Source organism: Vicia villosa, linkage group LG1 (genome assembly GCF_029867415.1).
Source record: "Vicia villosa cultivar HV-30 ecotype Madison, WI linkage group LG1, Vvil1.0, whole genome shotgun sequence".
NCBI classification, from domain to species: Eukaryota; Viridiplantae; Streptophyta; class Magnoliopsida; order Fabales; family Fabaceae; genus Vicia; species Vicia villosa.
In genome coordinates this window covers 74,485,672-74,502,587 of record NC_081180.1, presented here as the reverse complement: position 1 = coordinate 74,502,587, position 16,916 = coordinate 74,485,672, and the positions used below count along the sequence as shown (strand labels likewise).

Below are 16,916 nucleotides of genomic sequence, written 5' to 3'. Positions count from 1 at the left end.
CGGAGGATACTTTTCCAATCCCCGCCCCAAGGTGTTATCGGGGGAACTTTTCCCTCCAACCCCATCCCCACGGGGAAAAAAATCCCCAACTTCGGATCTCCGCACAGGGATCCCCCGATGCAATTGACATCCCTATAGATAAGAAATGTCCAAAATTTTAAAAAAATTGAAATGTGAGAGGCAATATTTGATGGGGGGATTTGTGATAAGTTGGTACTTTAAAAATCTCAATATTTGAAATTTATGCTAATATATTCGACTAAAAGTTAATGAATTTGCGAATCAACATTATTAATTTAAGTTTGATTTTATGATAATTGAAATATTTGTTCTCCAACAAATCAAAAACCAGTTTTTTATCCATGAATAAATTCATTAAAAGACAATAATACTATGTATGTTTAATGAATTGTGAGTGATAGTTTTATTTACTAAAAAAAATAATTAGCACTAATAACAATTAAATGATGGATTGCAATCAGCCAGTTATGAGAATCAAACATAGATTTAAGTTTCTGAACTATATTGTTGATCACCCTGAGTATTTGCAAATTCTGAGGACTAATTGGAATCATCATGCTGTTGGATCTCAAATGTCTCATTTTTGACAGAACTTACAAGGCCTGCAATACAAGTTAAAGGGGCTAACTTGGCAAATGACTGAGGGTGTCAGAAACCTCAAGGATAGTAGGTTGTAGCTGGATAAGGCTTAAACCTTGTTGGATAAGGATCAGCTTAATCAGACAGTGCCAAAATGTGAAATACTGGACAGATAAAGTTATAAAGAATATTGAATTGGAAGAAAGAATTTTGCAGCAGAAAGTAAAGGGTGATTGGATTGCTTTGGGAGATGGTAACAATGCATATTTTTATACCAATCTCAAAGCCAAAAATAAACATGTCCAAATCAAGGTTCTCTCTTTTACACTAAGTTGATTGGACAAACCTCTTATAGGAGGAGCCGTGTGGACATATGTGTGTTGAGAAGTGGAGCTCAATTGAACAGAGATCATCATGAGAGCCTCACCAAGCTTGTGACAGAGGAGGAAATTTGGCAGGCCATTCAAAGTATGGGAGATAGTAAAGCCCCGAGTGTGGATGGCTATAATGCTAAATTTTTCAAATCTAACTGAAAGGTAATTAAAAATGATGTGATTAATACTATGCAAGATTTCTTTGTGAATAATAGAATGTACAAGGCAGTGAACTGTGCTTTAGTGATACTTATCCCAAAAACCAAAGAAGCAAAAACTACGAAGAATATGCGAGTTATAGCTTGTTGTACAGCCCTCTATAAAATCATTTCCAAGGTCCTCATAAAATGGTTAAACATAGTAATAAACCAAGTTATAGGTGACAGCCAGACAACATTCTTACAAGGCAAAACAATTCACAATAATATTATCTTAGCCTTTGAACTGTTGAGAGGCTATAATAGGAAGAATATTTCCCCTAGGTGTGCTTTGAAGATTGACCTCCAAAAGGCATATGATACAGTGGAATGGGATGCCTTGGAGCAAATCATGCATGAGATGAGTTTTCCTGCTCAATTTATTAGATGGATTATGATTATGGTTACAGGTGTCTCATACAAATACTTGATTAATGGGAAAATGAGTAAAATCCTGCAAGCAACAAGGGGTTTGAGACAAAGAGACCCCATCTCCCCCTTATTGTTTATTCTAGTCATGGAATATCTCCACAAGAGCCTTGGAACTTTGAAGGAGATCCCTGATTTTAACTTCCATCCTAAATGTGCTAAGTTAGGAATAACAAATGTGTGTTTTGCAGATGACCTCTTGCTCTTTTCCAGAGGTGATGAGGTATCTATCAGGTTGATGATGCATAAATTTGGGCAATTCTCTGATGCTACTGGGCTTAAGGCTAATCCAGCAAAGTGTAAGATCTACTTTGGTGGAACAACTGAGCATATTCAGAAGACAATTGCTACTAAGATCAGATATGGAATTGGCACTCTTCCCTTCAAATATCTAGGGGTCCCTTTGTCTACTAGGAAGCTTATTATCAACCAATGTCATCCAATTATTGTTAGAATGTTAGAAAATATTCGGCATTGGACAACAATTTCCTGAGCTATGCAGGAAGGCGACAGCTTGTAAAAAGCACTCTAATGACCATTGTAGAATATTGGATGCAGGCTTTCCCTTTGCCTAAAGGGATTATTAGGAGGATTGACACTATCTGTAAGAATTTTATCTGGTCGGGTAAAGCAGTTGGCAGAAAAAATCTTGTAGCCTGAGAAAGTGTTTGTGAACCAAAGAATGTTGGGGGATTAAACCTTACTTATCTTACAGATTGGAACAAAGCCATGATCCTCAAAATGCTTTGGAATCTTCATATGAAGTCTGGTAAACTCTGGATTCGTTGGATTGGTGTTAACATCATGCAGTGACAAGTTAAAGGCTCGAGTTCTTGGATGATTAAAAGCATCATCAAGACTAAGGGGCTTATTCAGGATAGTGTCTATTGGGATAGTAGCATTCAACAACAAAAGTTTAGTACTAGTGCCATGTATAAAGATCTAAGAGGCAGCAGTACCATCATGAATTGGAGGAAGATCTTCTTCCAGAATTATGCAAGGCCACAAGCCTGTTTCATTTTGTGGCTTGCATTTCTGGGCCTCTCCCCACCAAAGATAGGCTGAGAAATATTAGCATCCATACGGATGGCTTATATGTATTCTGCAATCAAACTGAAACTCCTTAATTGGATAGGATACAACAAACATAACAAAGGTTGGGAAGAAGAAAAGACGTGGCTTATCATGGAGGCATCTAAAAAAGGTTGGAGAAGGAACCTCCTCAAATTGGTTGCTGCAAAAACTATATACCAATTGTGGAAAACACGAAATGAGAGGATTTCTAGGAACATACATCCGCCTAGTGATCTCCTAAAGAGGATTTAATATACTGTTAGCGTGCGAGCTAGGTCCAGGAAACTTCTAAGGAACCATGTGAATATGGTCACCATGGAGGTTAGTTGAGCTTAGTTTTATGAGTTTTCTTTTTGGTTTTTTTGATGTATTTTGCAGCCTGGATCATTTGTGATCGGTTTTGCTTTAACTGTTTTGGTAATAAAATTTTATTTTACTCCAAAACAATTAAATATTATTTCACCAAATGGTGTCGACTACATAGATCAAATTCTCTTATAATGTTCAATCTAAAATTATATTTTTACTCAATTAACTAATTTTGATATCTTTCTTAATTTCTCTTATACTTTTTTTTATATCTTTATCTACCTCTAGTAGTTTGGTTCATCTTTATCTTATATATTATTCTTACAACATAATCTACATATCTTCTCGCTCTATATATAATCAAACCGATGTAAATTTATTTTTTACAATATTTTCTACTATAGATATAGGAGCTACCTCAACACTATAATATTGTCATTTTTAATTTTATTTTGTCTAATCTTACAACACATTCAATACAACGTCTTTATATCCATTACACTGACTTTATTCTCATGTTGATAAATAACCACTAAATATTTTGTCATGTACAACATTGCATGTCTTATCATTGTCCAATAAAATTTTCCTTTCAACTTGAACGATACTTTTGTGTCACATAAATTTCCTGAGACCCTCCTTAGACCAACTAACTTCAAACACAATAAAGTGAATTTTGACATTTGAAAATTAAAACTGATTTGTTAAAATGCTTGATTTTAAAAATCATTTATGTTAGAATAAATAATTAAGCAGAGAAACAACAAAAAAAAATAGAAAGGATAAGAGGAAGAGAGATAAACAATGGAATAAAAAAATTGAAAATAAAATAGAAAGGGGGTAGAATGATCATATTAGAGAATGATATTGGTCAGACTTAAATAGGCATTGCAACAAAATCCAAACTCGCGGAGGGTACCCATTTGAACATTCCGAATTTAATGGGGGAAACTCCTCTTTGATTGAGTTTGGGTTTGAGTTTTCTCCAATTATAAAATATAAGGACGAGTCGGGTAATGGTGACACTAGTACCTACCTTCGAACCCACCCCAATTGTTTTATTATGTATTTTGTTATTTTGGATATTGGTTTGTTATATTTTGTTAGTAATTAATTGGTTTGTTATATTTTGTTAGTAATTATTTGGTTTGTGCGGACGCACTGATTTTTAAATAGTAATAAAATAAAATAACTTTAAAAAAGTTTATTAATATTTAAAAATCAGTGCGTCCGCACAAACCAATTAATTACTAACAAAATGTAACAAACCAATTAATTACTAACCAAATACAACGAATCAATATCCAAAATAACATTTTATACATGCATTATAAAAAATAATCATAATTAGTAATATAAAAACAAAATTTCTAATGAGTTAAATGAATCATAATTAATAGAATTGTAAGCATCAACTTCAGGTTGAGAATTGAATGTCATCAAACCAGAAAAAGAATAAATGGATGTTGAGACATTTGCATGCACATCAACCTCTTAGCAAAATTTGCAATATAGTATAACTAGTAAGAGACCCGTGCGGGCACGGGTCTATTAATTATAATATTGTATAAATTACTAAAAAAGATGTAATAATTTAGATTCTTCAAATAATAATCACGAAATATAAAAAATAACAAAATATTTGTTAATGTGATAACACGTAAATGAGTTTTAATGTCATAACACTTAGATAATATCAAATAAAAATGTAAAATTTTAGATATAAATTCAAAATTTTAAATGATTTATTTTTTTAAAATGAACAATAATCATATAGATTTTATGATAATAAATAATCATACACAAAGAAGAAGAAAATATAATTATAAGATGGAGAAAAAATTAATATTTAAAAATAAAGATTTTGTCTCTTAAATTAAAATAATTTAAAAATAAAGATTTTGTCTCTTAAATTAAAATAATGTGATTGATTAAAATAAATATTGTCTTGTTAGTGACCCGTAAGGTAAATTCTATTTTTAATATTATTTTATTTTTAATGTTATTAAAATTAAAAATAGAATTTTAATACATATAAAAATAGAATCCACAAGTATCTCTAGCAGATTACTTACAAAGAATTAAGCATAAAAATATAATTTTAAAATATTAGTATTAAGTTTTTGTGATTCATTAGTAAATGAATTTTGTTAGTGAATTGATTAAATGTAGTAGTTATTTTGCGAAAGTATGCAAAAGAATGTGTTACAGTAATTATGTTATCCGCATACATTTTGTAGTAAGTTTTTGCAACCATAGCACCAAGTCAAATTTGAATTGGTTTGGTTTTACCAAGGCAACACATTACTTTTGTGCAGCAGTAGGTTATTTCATGATGGTCAAACATGAAAGAAGTATGGAAAATGTGTCTGTTTATTTTCATGTTGTTGTAGCAGTTGTTTCTTTTTTATGTTTAACTAAAGTTTACACGTAAATGGAACAGTTAGATGTGGCAAAAGTTTTGAGAGCAAGGTTTGAAGCCCTTTATAAAGTAACCATATTCTTGGTAGTTGTAAAAATAAGAAGCTTGCATTTAAGTAGGAGCTGACCTTTGCCAGCCAATAATTTCTGATTTCACCACTTCATCTTCTTATTGTAACATATTATAATAAGATCTCATGTTTTACAAATTAAAGAGTATATGCTATTTAATTATCTATCATGTTTTACAAATTAAAGAGTACATGTTGTTTTACAAATCAAATATTAATAACAAATGATATTTAAAACATGATATTTGAAATAGGGTAGAAACCATAGAAAAAGGACACAGAGATGGAAATATCCTATGAACACTAATGATAATAGCATATGATATTTGAAATATCCTAGAAAAAATAGCAGAAAATACAGAGTTTGCTTGGGACACATGTACTCTCTGGAAATGATTAAATAATTCTCCTGCAAAACAGAATCATATACGTTTCCCTCCTTGCCTTCGAAACAGAAAAATATATGCCCCTCTCCCTTCCCTGTATATAAACAGCAAAAGCATTACAATATTATTATGCGAGCTTGAACTGATCAACTAAATTGAAAATAAACTAAATATTAAGCAAATGATAGTAAGAAGACTCACTATCTTCTAGAAGGGTACACAACAGCAGTTGGCCTATTTGAAGAAAAATTTAAGTATGATTTGCTTATTCATGTAAACTATAATCATCATAAGATCATAAAATAGCCAATGTCAAACCGAGTTTGCTTTTGAAGAAATAAAGTGTTAAATTAACCTCCCATTTGTTGGGCCTGAATTTTGGGCACTGATCATACTTGGTTTGTCAAGGCTTCCCCCGTTTCCAACAGATAATTGTGCAGAAGGCTGAACTGTGCTATTTGCAGAAGTCTTCCACCATTTCTTTAGAAATTCTTGTTCCAAAATGAACTACGGCACTGAGTCAGATAACATTAAGAGGTCCGTCCAGTTAGAAATCTAATATGCATCACAAAAAATGAGCTTTTGTTACAGCCATTGAACATATGACAAAGAAAGGACTTTAAAGAATGTACATTATCTCTTGAATAAAGCCTAAAGATGGTTTAATGCATGATGGATCTCCATGAAGTTATCTACAACATGAGGAGTTGCGGGATGAACAGAAATCGAAATAATGGATATATTTATTATTGCTCACATTTGTCAACTGCAACTTTAGAATGTTTTAAAAACTTAACAATATTTTTTGCAACAAGTAGTAAAAGTAACAAAGTATATATCATTTTCATAATAACCAAAAGGATCATACCATAGTTTGATCTAAACATTATGGTTCATAATAAAATTGAGAAGCAAACCTATGCCTACATTGAAAAACGTAAACACTCATAGCTAGCTTGCTGAAGTTGATAGGTGCTGAAAGTAGCCATCCCCTGCTGTACTTAAAAGAGATGAAAGATGTTTTTCTTGCTATAAAATAGAAATCCAGGACAAGTGAAATCTGTTGATGTGAGAGTGAACAGTAATAGTATTATCTGCAGAAGCAAAATTTATAAAACTCAATAAACTTAAGCAAGCAATAGATGTATGATAGGGTTAGAATTCTGCAGCTAAACCTATTAGGGTTTCACCATTGAACACACACAAGGAAAAGTAACGTAAAAACAAGAAAGAGAAATAAAAGTCTGATTTCATATATCTTTTCATAAGCCACTCTTACAATATAAATGCTAGGGTTAGAAGAAGACTAGACTAATGGGCCTAAGCCACTTGGAGGAATATAAAACTTAATGGGCCTAAGCCACTTGAAGAATAAAACTTAATTTAACTAACTAATGAATGTAGTCTTTTAGCCATGCTGACTTCTTCATGATTCGTTTGGGCCTAACACTACTTTCCGGCCCAGCAAAAACCTTGTCCACAAGGTTGTCTTCACGGTTAGGCCCATGTGTCTTCTCAAGATTAGGGTTTGATGGGGAATGTGAAGGAGCAGAGTTAATAGTGGGACCACGCGGTATTGGGAAACTGTTGGCTGGTAAAACAGGTGGGATACAGCTGGTGCGTGACGTGTTGGATGAGTAGGCAGAGAAAGGTGTCCGTTGCAAATCCAACGGTGTACAAGATGCATTGGGTTGCATGTACTTGTCTCGAGCCATGTGTACTTGAGTTCCCAAGGTACACGGTTTGTCATTAACCGATGCAGAAAGAGAGTTGTGTTTCATAAGTGTCTCCGTTGGAACTTTTCCTCTTCCTTCCTCAGAGTTCATTGCATTTTCCCCTTCCTTTCCATATACTTCCATTGTTTCTGTAGTATTTTTCTGTAGAACTTCGTCCTCTCTTTCGTCCAAAGCAACTCGGCTAGTTTGGTAAGGTGTTTGCTCTCTCTCTGTTGATGAAACGATTTGTTCCTCCTCAGATCTCTGATTTGTGATCGATTGTGCATGTGTTTCAGGAACTAAGTCAAGTGGAAGAGGAAGAAAATCGAGAGAAGGGTTCGATCCATGGTATCTGCGGAGCTGTGAGACATGGATTACCGGATGGATCTTGGACGACGGTGGGAGATCCAGCTTGTACGATACCATCCCGATTCGGCGCAACACCTTGAAGGGGCCGAAGTAACGAGGTGACAACTTCTGCGACGTGCGTTTCGTTACCGAGGTCTGTCGATACGGTTGTAAACGAAGCAAAACCAGTGTTCCCTCTTCAAAGGTACAGTGTACTCGTTTCTTGTTAGCTTGTTCCGTCATGATGGTTTTGCTTCTGTTTAAGTTAGCCTTCACAGTCTCTAAAATTTCTTGTCGAGTTGTTAACATTGAGTCAACTGAAGAGTGTTCTGACCATCCTTTTGTATAATCTATGAGAGTAGGTGGAGGTCTACCGTAAAGTGCTTCGAAAGGAGTCATGCCGATTGCTGAATGAAGCGATGAATTGTACCAGAACTCAGCAAGGTGAAGAAAGCTGAACCACTTTCGTGGTTGATCACTCGTAAAACAACGTAGGTAAGTCTCTAAGCTTCTATTGACCACTTCTGTTTGTCCATTGGTTTCCGGGTGGTAAGCAGTACTATGTTTCAGGATTGTTCCTTGTAAACGAAATAGTTCCTTCCAAAAAGCACTGAGGAACAGAGGGTCACGATCCGAAATGATTGTTTTTGGAAAACCGTGGAGCCTACAGATCTCAGAACAGAACCTGGATGCGAGATCTTTAGCAGTGAAATGGGTAGGCAACGCAATAAAGTGAACAAACTTGGACAGTCGATCACAAATGACCCAGATGGTCGTGTGACCAAAAGAAGACGGTAAGTGGGTTATAAAATCCATAGTTATGTCTTCCCACACTTGTTCTGGAACTGGAAGTGTTTGTAGTAAGCCTTGTTTTTTTTTTGGTAGGTACTTGTTCTTCTGGCAAATGGAACAACTCTGAACATACGTTTTAACATCCTTGTGCATACCAGGCCAATTGAATGATGATGCAATTCGAGAAAGAGTTGGTTTGAACCCTGAATGTCCAGCGACTGGAGTGGCGTGGAATTCTTGCAGGATTGCTTCTTTGATGTCTGGAATGTGTGGTAAGTAGATTTTATCTTTGTAGAATAGGATGTTGTTCTTAAAGCTGAATAGTGCTTGCATACTCGGATCTGAGTTGTATTTGGCTAATAGGTCGATACCATGTTTCTCTTTGGTGTAGTGCTGTTGAAGTCGTTCGAGTAACAAGGGCATAGGGGACGAGATGGAGAAAAATAAGGCTTCGTCTTCTGTGTGTTTGCGGCTGAGGGCATCGGCAACCTGATTGTGCTTGCCAGGTTTGTAGAAAATATCAAAACTGAAACCTTGTAATTTTGAAGCCCACTTTTGTTGTTCTGGAGTTTGTATTGTCTGGACCAATAAATTTTTCAAACTCTTTTGGTCAGTGAATATATGAAAATGTCGGCCGATTAAGTACTGACGCCATTTTTTAACAGCTTCCGTAATTGCATACATCTCCCGGACATAAACTGAAGAAGCTTGCATTCTGTTACACATTTTCTTACTGAAGAACGCCAAGGGATGGTTGTCTTGAGAAAGGACTGCTCCGATAGCCACTGCTGAAGCATCAGTTTCCAGAATGAAGGTCTTTGAGAAATCAGGAAGGACGAGCACGGGAGTTTCAGTCATTTTTTTCTTTAATGTTGTAAAAGTTGTATCTGCTGTTGTACTCCATGTAAATTTAGTGAAACGTAACAAATCGGTGAGTGGAGCGGCGTGAGAGGCGTAGTGACGAACAAATCGTCTATAAAAGCCGGTGAGGCCTAAAAAACCCCTGAGTGTCGTGAGAGAACGTGGCCTTGGCCAGTCCAAAACCGCTTGAATTTTCGATGGATCTGGGGTTACACCGTTAGCTGAGATAATATGACCTAAATACTCAACCTTTGAAACAGCAAACACACATTTTGACAGTTTAGCAAAAAATTGATTAGTAGAAAGTAAAGTTAAAATCAATGTCAAATGATGAACATGATCAGCTAGGCAGGAACTGTAAATTAGAATGTCGTCGAAAAAAACTAAAACAAACCGACGTAGGTAGGGGCGCAGTAGATCATTCATCGTCGCTTGAAAGGAACTAGGAGCATTAGTCAGCCCAAAGGGCATTACCAAAAACTCATAGTGCCCATCAAAGGTTCTAAATGCTGTCTTGTGTGTGTCTTCTGGTGTTACTCTAATTTGGTGATAGCCTGACCTGAGGTCAATCTTTGTAAACAAAGAAGCAGAACCTAACTCATCAAAGAGTTCATCGATGGTTGGTATGGGAAAACGGTCACGGATAGTTATGGCATTTAGGGCACGGTAATCGACGCAGAACCTCCATGTTCCATCTTTTTTTCTTACGAGTAAGACAGGGGAAGAGTATGGGCTATTGCTGGGTTTAATGATGCCGTCTCGTAACATGTCTGATATAATTGCGGTCATGGCTTCTTTTTGTGAGTGGGGATATCGGTATGGTTTTACATTAACTGGGGCGGAATTTGGTTTGAGTGGTATGTGGTGGTCGTGCATTCTGGAAGGGGGTAGGCCTTTGGGTGTTTGAAAAATAGCTGAATGGTTTTCTAGGACAGTTTGGATTTCATGAGGTAGAGTAGGTTGAGGGAAGTCTAGTGCAGAAGTGTGATTGGTAGTGAAATCGGGGTTGGAAGGGGAAACATTGTTAGGATGGTATAGTAAAAGGTGTATGGAAGCAATAGAGTCTGTATGGAGCAAGTGGCAGAATTGTTGGTAGGATGAGTGGGATGGGGTCGTTTTAGGTTCACCAGTAATGGTGACTTCCTTCTGGTTATATGTAAAAGAGATCTTAGGAATGGAAAAGTCAGCAAGGAGCGGCCCAAGAGTTCGCAGCCATTGCATACCCAAAACAACATCAGCGCCTTCTATAGGTAGTAAGTAGAAGGGGATAAAAAATAAATGTTGTTGCAAAGTAATAGGCACTTCAGGGCATATACCCGAGCAATTAAGTTGAGAACCATTACCCACCATGACCGAAAAGTTAGGAATAGGTTTTGTAGGAATTTTAAGATGTTGAGCAATGCGTGGTTGAAGGATGTTATGGGTGCTCCCCGTATCAATGAGGACAGTGACACTTAACCCATCCAAAATGCCTTTAAATTTCAAAGTCTTTGGGGAAAGTTGACCACTAATGGCTTGTGGGGAGAGCTGGAAGTATGTTTCTTCAGAATGGCTAACATCATCAACTGTTTCGGAACCTTCGTTGTCGTTCTCATTGTTACTAGGACTGTCCTCATCAATCATTAGTAAGAGGAATTTTCCAGCAGCACAGCGATGGCCCGGAATAAACTTCTCATCGCAATTAAAACAAAGTCCCTTAGCTCTACGCTCTTCGCGTTGTGCCGCTGTTATTCTGCGAATTGGGAAGCGATTTGTCGAATTGCTTCCATTTGTACTAGTTGGTGTAGAAGGGACAGGAGGGTTGAGAGGGTTGGTGGTGTTAGGTTTTGGAATTGTTTGTGAGGGTGGGTGGGGAAATGAAGGACCGCTGGGAGGATGTTTAATGAATTTTGTTTTCGAATCTTTGAGTTTGGCTTCTATTAGCTTTGCAAGCCCCACTGCCTGGGAAATGGAATATGGTTGATGTATTGCAATTTCATTCCTAATTTCTGGAATCAGCCCGGATATAAAACAATTCAGCATAGCTTCGGGTGGTAGTCCAATCACCCTGTTACCAATTCTTTCAAAGTTGGTTTGATATTCTGCCACCGAACCATGTTGCCGTAATTTAAAGAGTTGGGCCTGATGATTCTCGTAGGTCGATGGCCCAAAACGCAATTCGAGAGCTCTTGCGAAACTGTTCCAATCTGTTAATTGTTGGTTTTGGAACATGTATTTGTACCAGCCGAGGGCGTCTCCGCGCATATAGAAAGCAGCCATGGGTAGTCTATTTTCAATAGGAATGTTATAAAACCCAAAAAACTGTTCTGATTGGAACAGCCATTCCAAAGCATTAGAACCGTCAAACACGCTGAGTTCAATTTTAGGATGTCTAGCGGAATGTTGGGGTTGAGTAGGTTGTTGCAAAAATGGGGGAAAAAGGTGTGATTGTTGGGTTGGTTGGTTAGGTTGGTTAAGAAAAGGTGAGGTTTGATAGGTTGAAAAAGGAGGGCGTAAGGGTTGGACAGTGGGTTGTGTTTGGGGAAATGAGAGAGATGGCGGTGATGGTGGTGTGGAGAGTTGGTGGTTTGATGAACTGCCGTGATAAAGTGGTTGGCTAACAGGTAGTGGTACATGTAAGAGAGGAAAAGAGGTACTAATAACAACATTTTCAGAGCTGGCTGGTGTTAAAATGCTATTAGAAATACCTGTTGCTGTAGATCTAGGCGGCTGTGCAGCGGATGTAGGCGGCTGTGCAGCGGATGTCATAGTGGCAAAAAGTTGACTCACTTGCTGAGTCATGAGGGAGCTGAGTTCGGCAAAACTCGCTGTCAAACGAGATTCAAGATTGTTGTCCATCTGATCCAGCTGCTCCGTAATGGACTGGTTGTTTGATTCCATGGTTGATTCAAGAAATTTGTTGGAGAGGATGAGGTCATCCAAACGGAGGTTTGTGTGTTAGATAGACTCCTCAAGGTCTTTGGGGGTTGGGTTAGAGGGTTTAGGAGGCATTGAGGAAAGGGATGAAAGCACCAATGATAGGGTTAGAATTCTGCAGCTAAACCTATTAGGGTTTCACCATTGAACACACACAAGGAAAAGTAACGTAAAAACAAGAAAGAGAAATAAAAGTCTGATTTCATATATCTTTTCATAAGCCACTCTTACAATATAAATACTAGGGTTAGAAGAAGACTAGACTAATGGGCCTAAGCCACTTGGAGGAATATAAAACTTAATGGGCCTAAGCCACTTGAAGAATAAAACTTAATTTAACTAACTAATGAATGTAGTCTTTTAGCCATGCTGACTTCTTCATGATTCGTTTGGGCCTAACATGTATTTACATAATTATAATAATTACAAAATTGTGACTAACATTTTGGCTTAACATTTTATACTTTCAAATTATCCACCAATGTTCTTTCTCTTCAATTTGCAAATAAAATACACATAATCTCAGTGTTATGAATTTGCAATAGATAAAGTGTCATAGTGAGATAGTGTTATGAACTATATTGTATTTTTTACCTTAACACGTTGATATGATCTTCAAATATGGAAGTGACATTTGATCCAACCAAAGATGGATTCCTCAAAACACCTACTATCTTTCCTTTAAGCCCTTGTTTATTGAGGAATTGCTTATAACTACCTGAAGGTATAAACTTTCCAAGCACATGAACTGCATCTGAAACTGTCCTGCGCATTGGCCTGTAGTAAAAAATACATACATTTAACTTAATTTATAGTTAGAGCAGGTCATTTTATCTTTTTTTTTTTTTTTGTTTCAAATTAGTCATTTATATTAAAAATGTCTGCAAGGTTGTTGTAAACACACCAAAAGTTGCTGCACTTACCCATCCCTGCTAGTGAGTACAACAGTCGGCTTGATCCCGTCTACTGAGTTGTGATCAGCTAGAAAAATGATAGATCCATCTGTTTCTGTCCCCAAAGAATCTGCAACCATATTAGTTGCCACTGAAATTGCAGATCTAAAGCTACATACAGATGATTTCAAATTCAATATCAGAAGCGAATAGATAAAATTGCATTATGTGATTATTGAAGCATGGCTTAATATTAACGGCAAAAATGTTAAAATTGCAAGCCTAGGGGAGGGTGGTTCGTCAAAAGGAGAATGAGAGATGTTTGGTAGCCATGGAAACATGAAAACAAAGTGAAGAAAGGGGGACGGCGGCGGTCTAGGGTTTGGGGAAAAAGATGAGAGAACACGATAGAGAGAAAGGATAGGGAGAGAAGAGAGAGAAGAGAAAGTAGTACATGTGGCTGCTATGCTTTGGTTTTGTCCATTTTGCAAAATGTGAAGTGACCTTTGCAGAGGAACGGGGTATCAATCTTTTGGGAGGGAAACGAAATTTGCAAAAGAAGTCAAATGGTAGTACATCACTTTTTAGAATAGACCAATGAGAAGCATACAATTGGCATGGATCAATATTTATTTTGTTAATTACTTAGATAGCCTTTTTCCAGTGTAAGAAAATTTGGATGGAAGGGTAAGATAGTAAGTTTGGGCAACATTTTAGTATTGGATAGATAGTAGATTGGATAGATAGTAGATACACAATACCATAAGCAATAAGGGGATGTAGCTCAAATGGTAGAGCGCCCGCTTTGCATGCGGGAGGTACAGGGTTCGATCCCCTTCAGTCTTTCTATTTGCTGTCCTTTCGTCTCGCTTTCTACCATAACAATAACATCTCTTCATGTAACAAATCACGGACCGAAATCTACAATTTTATCAACACTGTATTGATAACTAGGTCTACATCCAAGCTGACATGAAAGAAACATGTCCTCCTGTTCTAATTGTATCTTCATTTTTGTTTTCACAACATGAAGCTTCTTCAAGCCTCCATTAAGTTCAACCTAAATAACCTCACTTACATGTAGTGAGTTAGATTTTCATTAAGTTCAGCCAAAATAACCTCATTTGCTTTTTCAGAGTTGCTATTAGCTTCCTCAAAAATATTAACTTCACTCAAATTTATGGTTTAGACCAAAGACAGTGTTTTCATAAGCTTAATAAACCGCTTTATCATTTTTCAAGTTATTTTTATTAGAAAATTTTCTCACAAAAAAATGTTATAAAATTAAATTTATATTAATTGCAAACTATTTTTTAAATGTCATTAGTTTATTATCATATAACATTCAATATGATGTATACTTCTTTTTTCAACTTTTGCATCATACACAAGTTGGTTTTGATCATTATATCAAATGAAATATGATACAACTTGTTGATTCAATAGTGAAAAACATTCTTGTCTATAGTGCGAAACTATTTTACTACTGCATAATTGACACTAGAGAGAAAGAAGACTTATGGACAAACTTCTCACTTTCTCAACTTTCTTGAGAAGAAATCGTTTAATGCATCAAACTATGTAATCCATTCAAACAAAGCTACCAACATTATTGTAATTTTAGAAAACAAACTTATGTCCTATGGCTTGTTTCCTTTCCTTATTTCCTAAAATGATTCAATAAGTTACACAAACACCAACAAAGTTTCACAATAACCAGCTACTTGACACATAACCAAAGCAAGCATAGAAAAACTAATAAAATGCGAAAATCACTTAGTAGAGTGCTTCCTCCTTGTGAGTGTGAATCACAGTGTCTGATTTCGGGTACGAAACACATGTGAGAAGATAACCCTTCTCGATTTGCTGGTCATCGAGAAAAGACTGATCAGATTGATCCACCGAACCCGAAACCAATTGGCCAGCACAAGTAGAGCATGCACCAGCTCTGCATGAGTAAGGTAGCTCCACTCCAGCCTCCTCAGCTGAATCCAGAATGTAAGCGTCGTCGGGGGCATCAAAGACGTTTTCTTTACCATCTGGTCCAATCAGTGTCACTTTGTATTTTGCCATTGCAGATACTCTAAATGAGGAAGATTTTAGTCCAAATGATTTGGACACATTCTTCACAGATCTCAAAGTTGATGGACTCTTTATAAGAGCACAAGATGCACGAGAGGGCGCTTTTCCGTACAATGAAGCTGTTGGAAGAGTCATGGTCGACATATTCACAACCGACATTTTAAAACCTGAATCAAAATTAGTATAGACAACATCTTTTTAGAATTAAAACCACATAAAAAAAACAACTATGTGAATCTTACAGCACCAAAGCTCACCAATATAAATAAGAAGAAAAAAAAAAGACAAACAACAATGTGAATCAAAGGCAATTTAAAAGTAAACCTTCACAATATGTCAAATTAGTCTTTGTATATGTAGGATGCTCTTAAATAGGTCTGCAAGTATGAATATTTCAAAAAGGTTTGACTCTAACAAATTTTACTCATTAATCAGAGTCGTCTTTGAGGTTGTGCAACATGGTCTACCGCAAAAGACCTCAAATTTATCACGAAAAAACTGTGACTAAATAGAACCTCATAATACATTTGTCACGGTTAAACCATACCTCCTCGTACTAGATTTGTCACTGCTATACCATGGCAAAATAGGACCCCTACTCCCCTAGTTGTTTTGTCTAGGTTAAATTTAAGACGGAGTGTACTAGAACAATAAAATATATAATCAAGGATAAATTTCACATTACTCTTTTGCAATTTCTTCCCCTCAAGTTTTCTTTGAAACTCTTAACCTAGTTATCAAAAATTGTATCTTATTAACTCTTAACCTAATGATCAAAAATTGTATCTTAGCCTAGTTATAAAGAAAAGTATATCTTATTCAGAATCACTGGAATCAGGATGGTACCAAATACGGTATAAAAATACAGTATCACTAAGGTATATATTAACAATAAAAAAAAAACACCAAACCATGGGGATACAAAACTAAAACCCTTACAAGGTGTAGATCACAAACAAACAATCAAAAACATCAACTAAATTGTGTGATCTATGATATTAGGGATCAAATAAACCGCATATAGAGAATAAATCGAAATCGAAAAGTATAGGAAAGAAATTGGGAGTAGAGACGCTTACGGTTTGTTGATGAAGTGAAAGAGAAAGAAGTGAGGGGAAGGAGTTATATTGGAGAGTGGAAAGTGACCTTTTGAGACTTCGGCGGGACACAACACAAAGGGAGAGAGTTTGTGTTTATATTGTCTTTCGCTTTCACCTGCCCTTTCCAGGGTTCAATGAACTACTAGTTTGTTTTTTTCAATAGTACCCTTTTTCCGGAAACAAATAAATCGAATATACTCTAGTTTGAAAATAAACTCCCCAAATATTGTATTTTTGGGCAATCAATTATTTAAATAGTATTTTATTCTTTAAATAATTGAAAAACAAAAAAATTAAAGATGCTTTAATTATTTTTAAATGTATAAAAGAGTTATGATCTGATAAAGT

The 16,916-nt window shown here is 36.0% G+C and overlaps 2 protein-coding genes across 2 annotated transcripts; both read right to left on the bottom strand.

Annotated features, from left to right (window-relative positions):
- Window positions 1-6,758: 6,758 nt before the first annotated feature.
- LOC131609709 (probable amidase At4g34880) lies at window positions 6,759-13,834 on the bottom strand. Its single transcript, XM_058881499.1, has 3 exons — window positions 13,417-13,834; window positions 13,088-13,270; window positions 6,759-6,955 (listed from the first exon to the last, which is right to left on the bottom strand). The coding sequence occupies exons 1-3, from the start codon at window positions 13,524-13,526 to the stop codon at window positions 6,952-6,954; spliced, it is 297 nt and encodes a 98-aa protein (XP_058737482.1). The 5' UTR covers window positions 13,527-13,834; the 3' UTR covers window positions 6,759-6,951.
- A 1,069-nt stretch (window positions 13,835-14,903) lies between these two features.
- LOC131609700 (ferredoxin, root R-B1-like) lies at window positions 14,904-16,702 on the bottom strand. The gene is made up of 2 exons (XM_058881487.1): window positions 16,548-16,702; window positions 14,904-15,635 (listed from the first exon to the last, which is right to left on the bottom strand). The coding sequence occupies exon 2, from the start codon at window positions 15,625-15,627 to the stop codon at window positions 15,163-15,165; it is 465 nt and encodes a 154-aa protein (XP_058737470.1). The 5' UTR covers window positions 15,628-15,635; window positions 16,548-16,702; the 3' UTR covers window positions 14,904-15,162.
- Window positions 16,703-16,916: the final 214 nt, after the last annotated feature.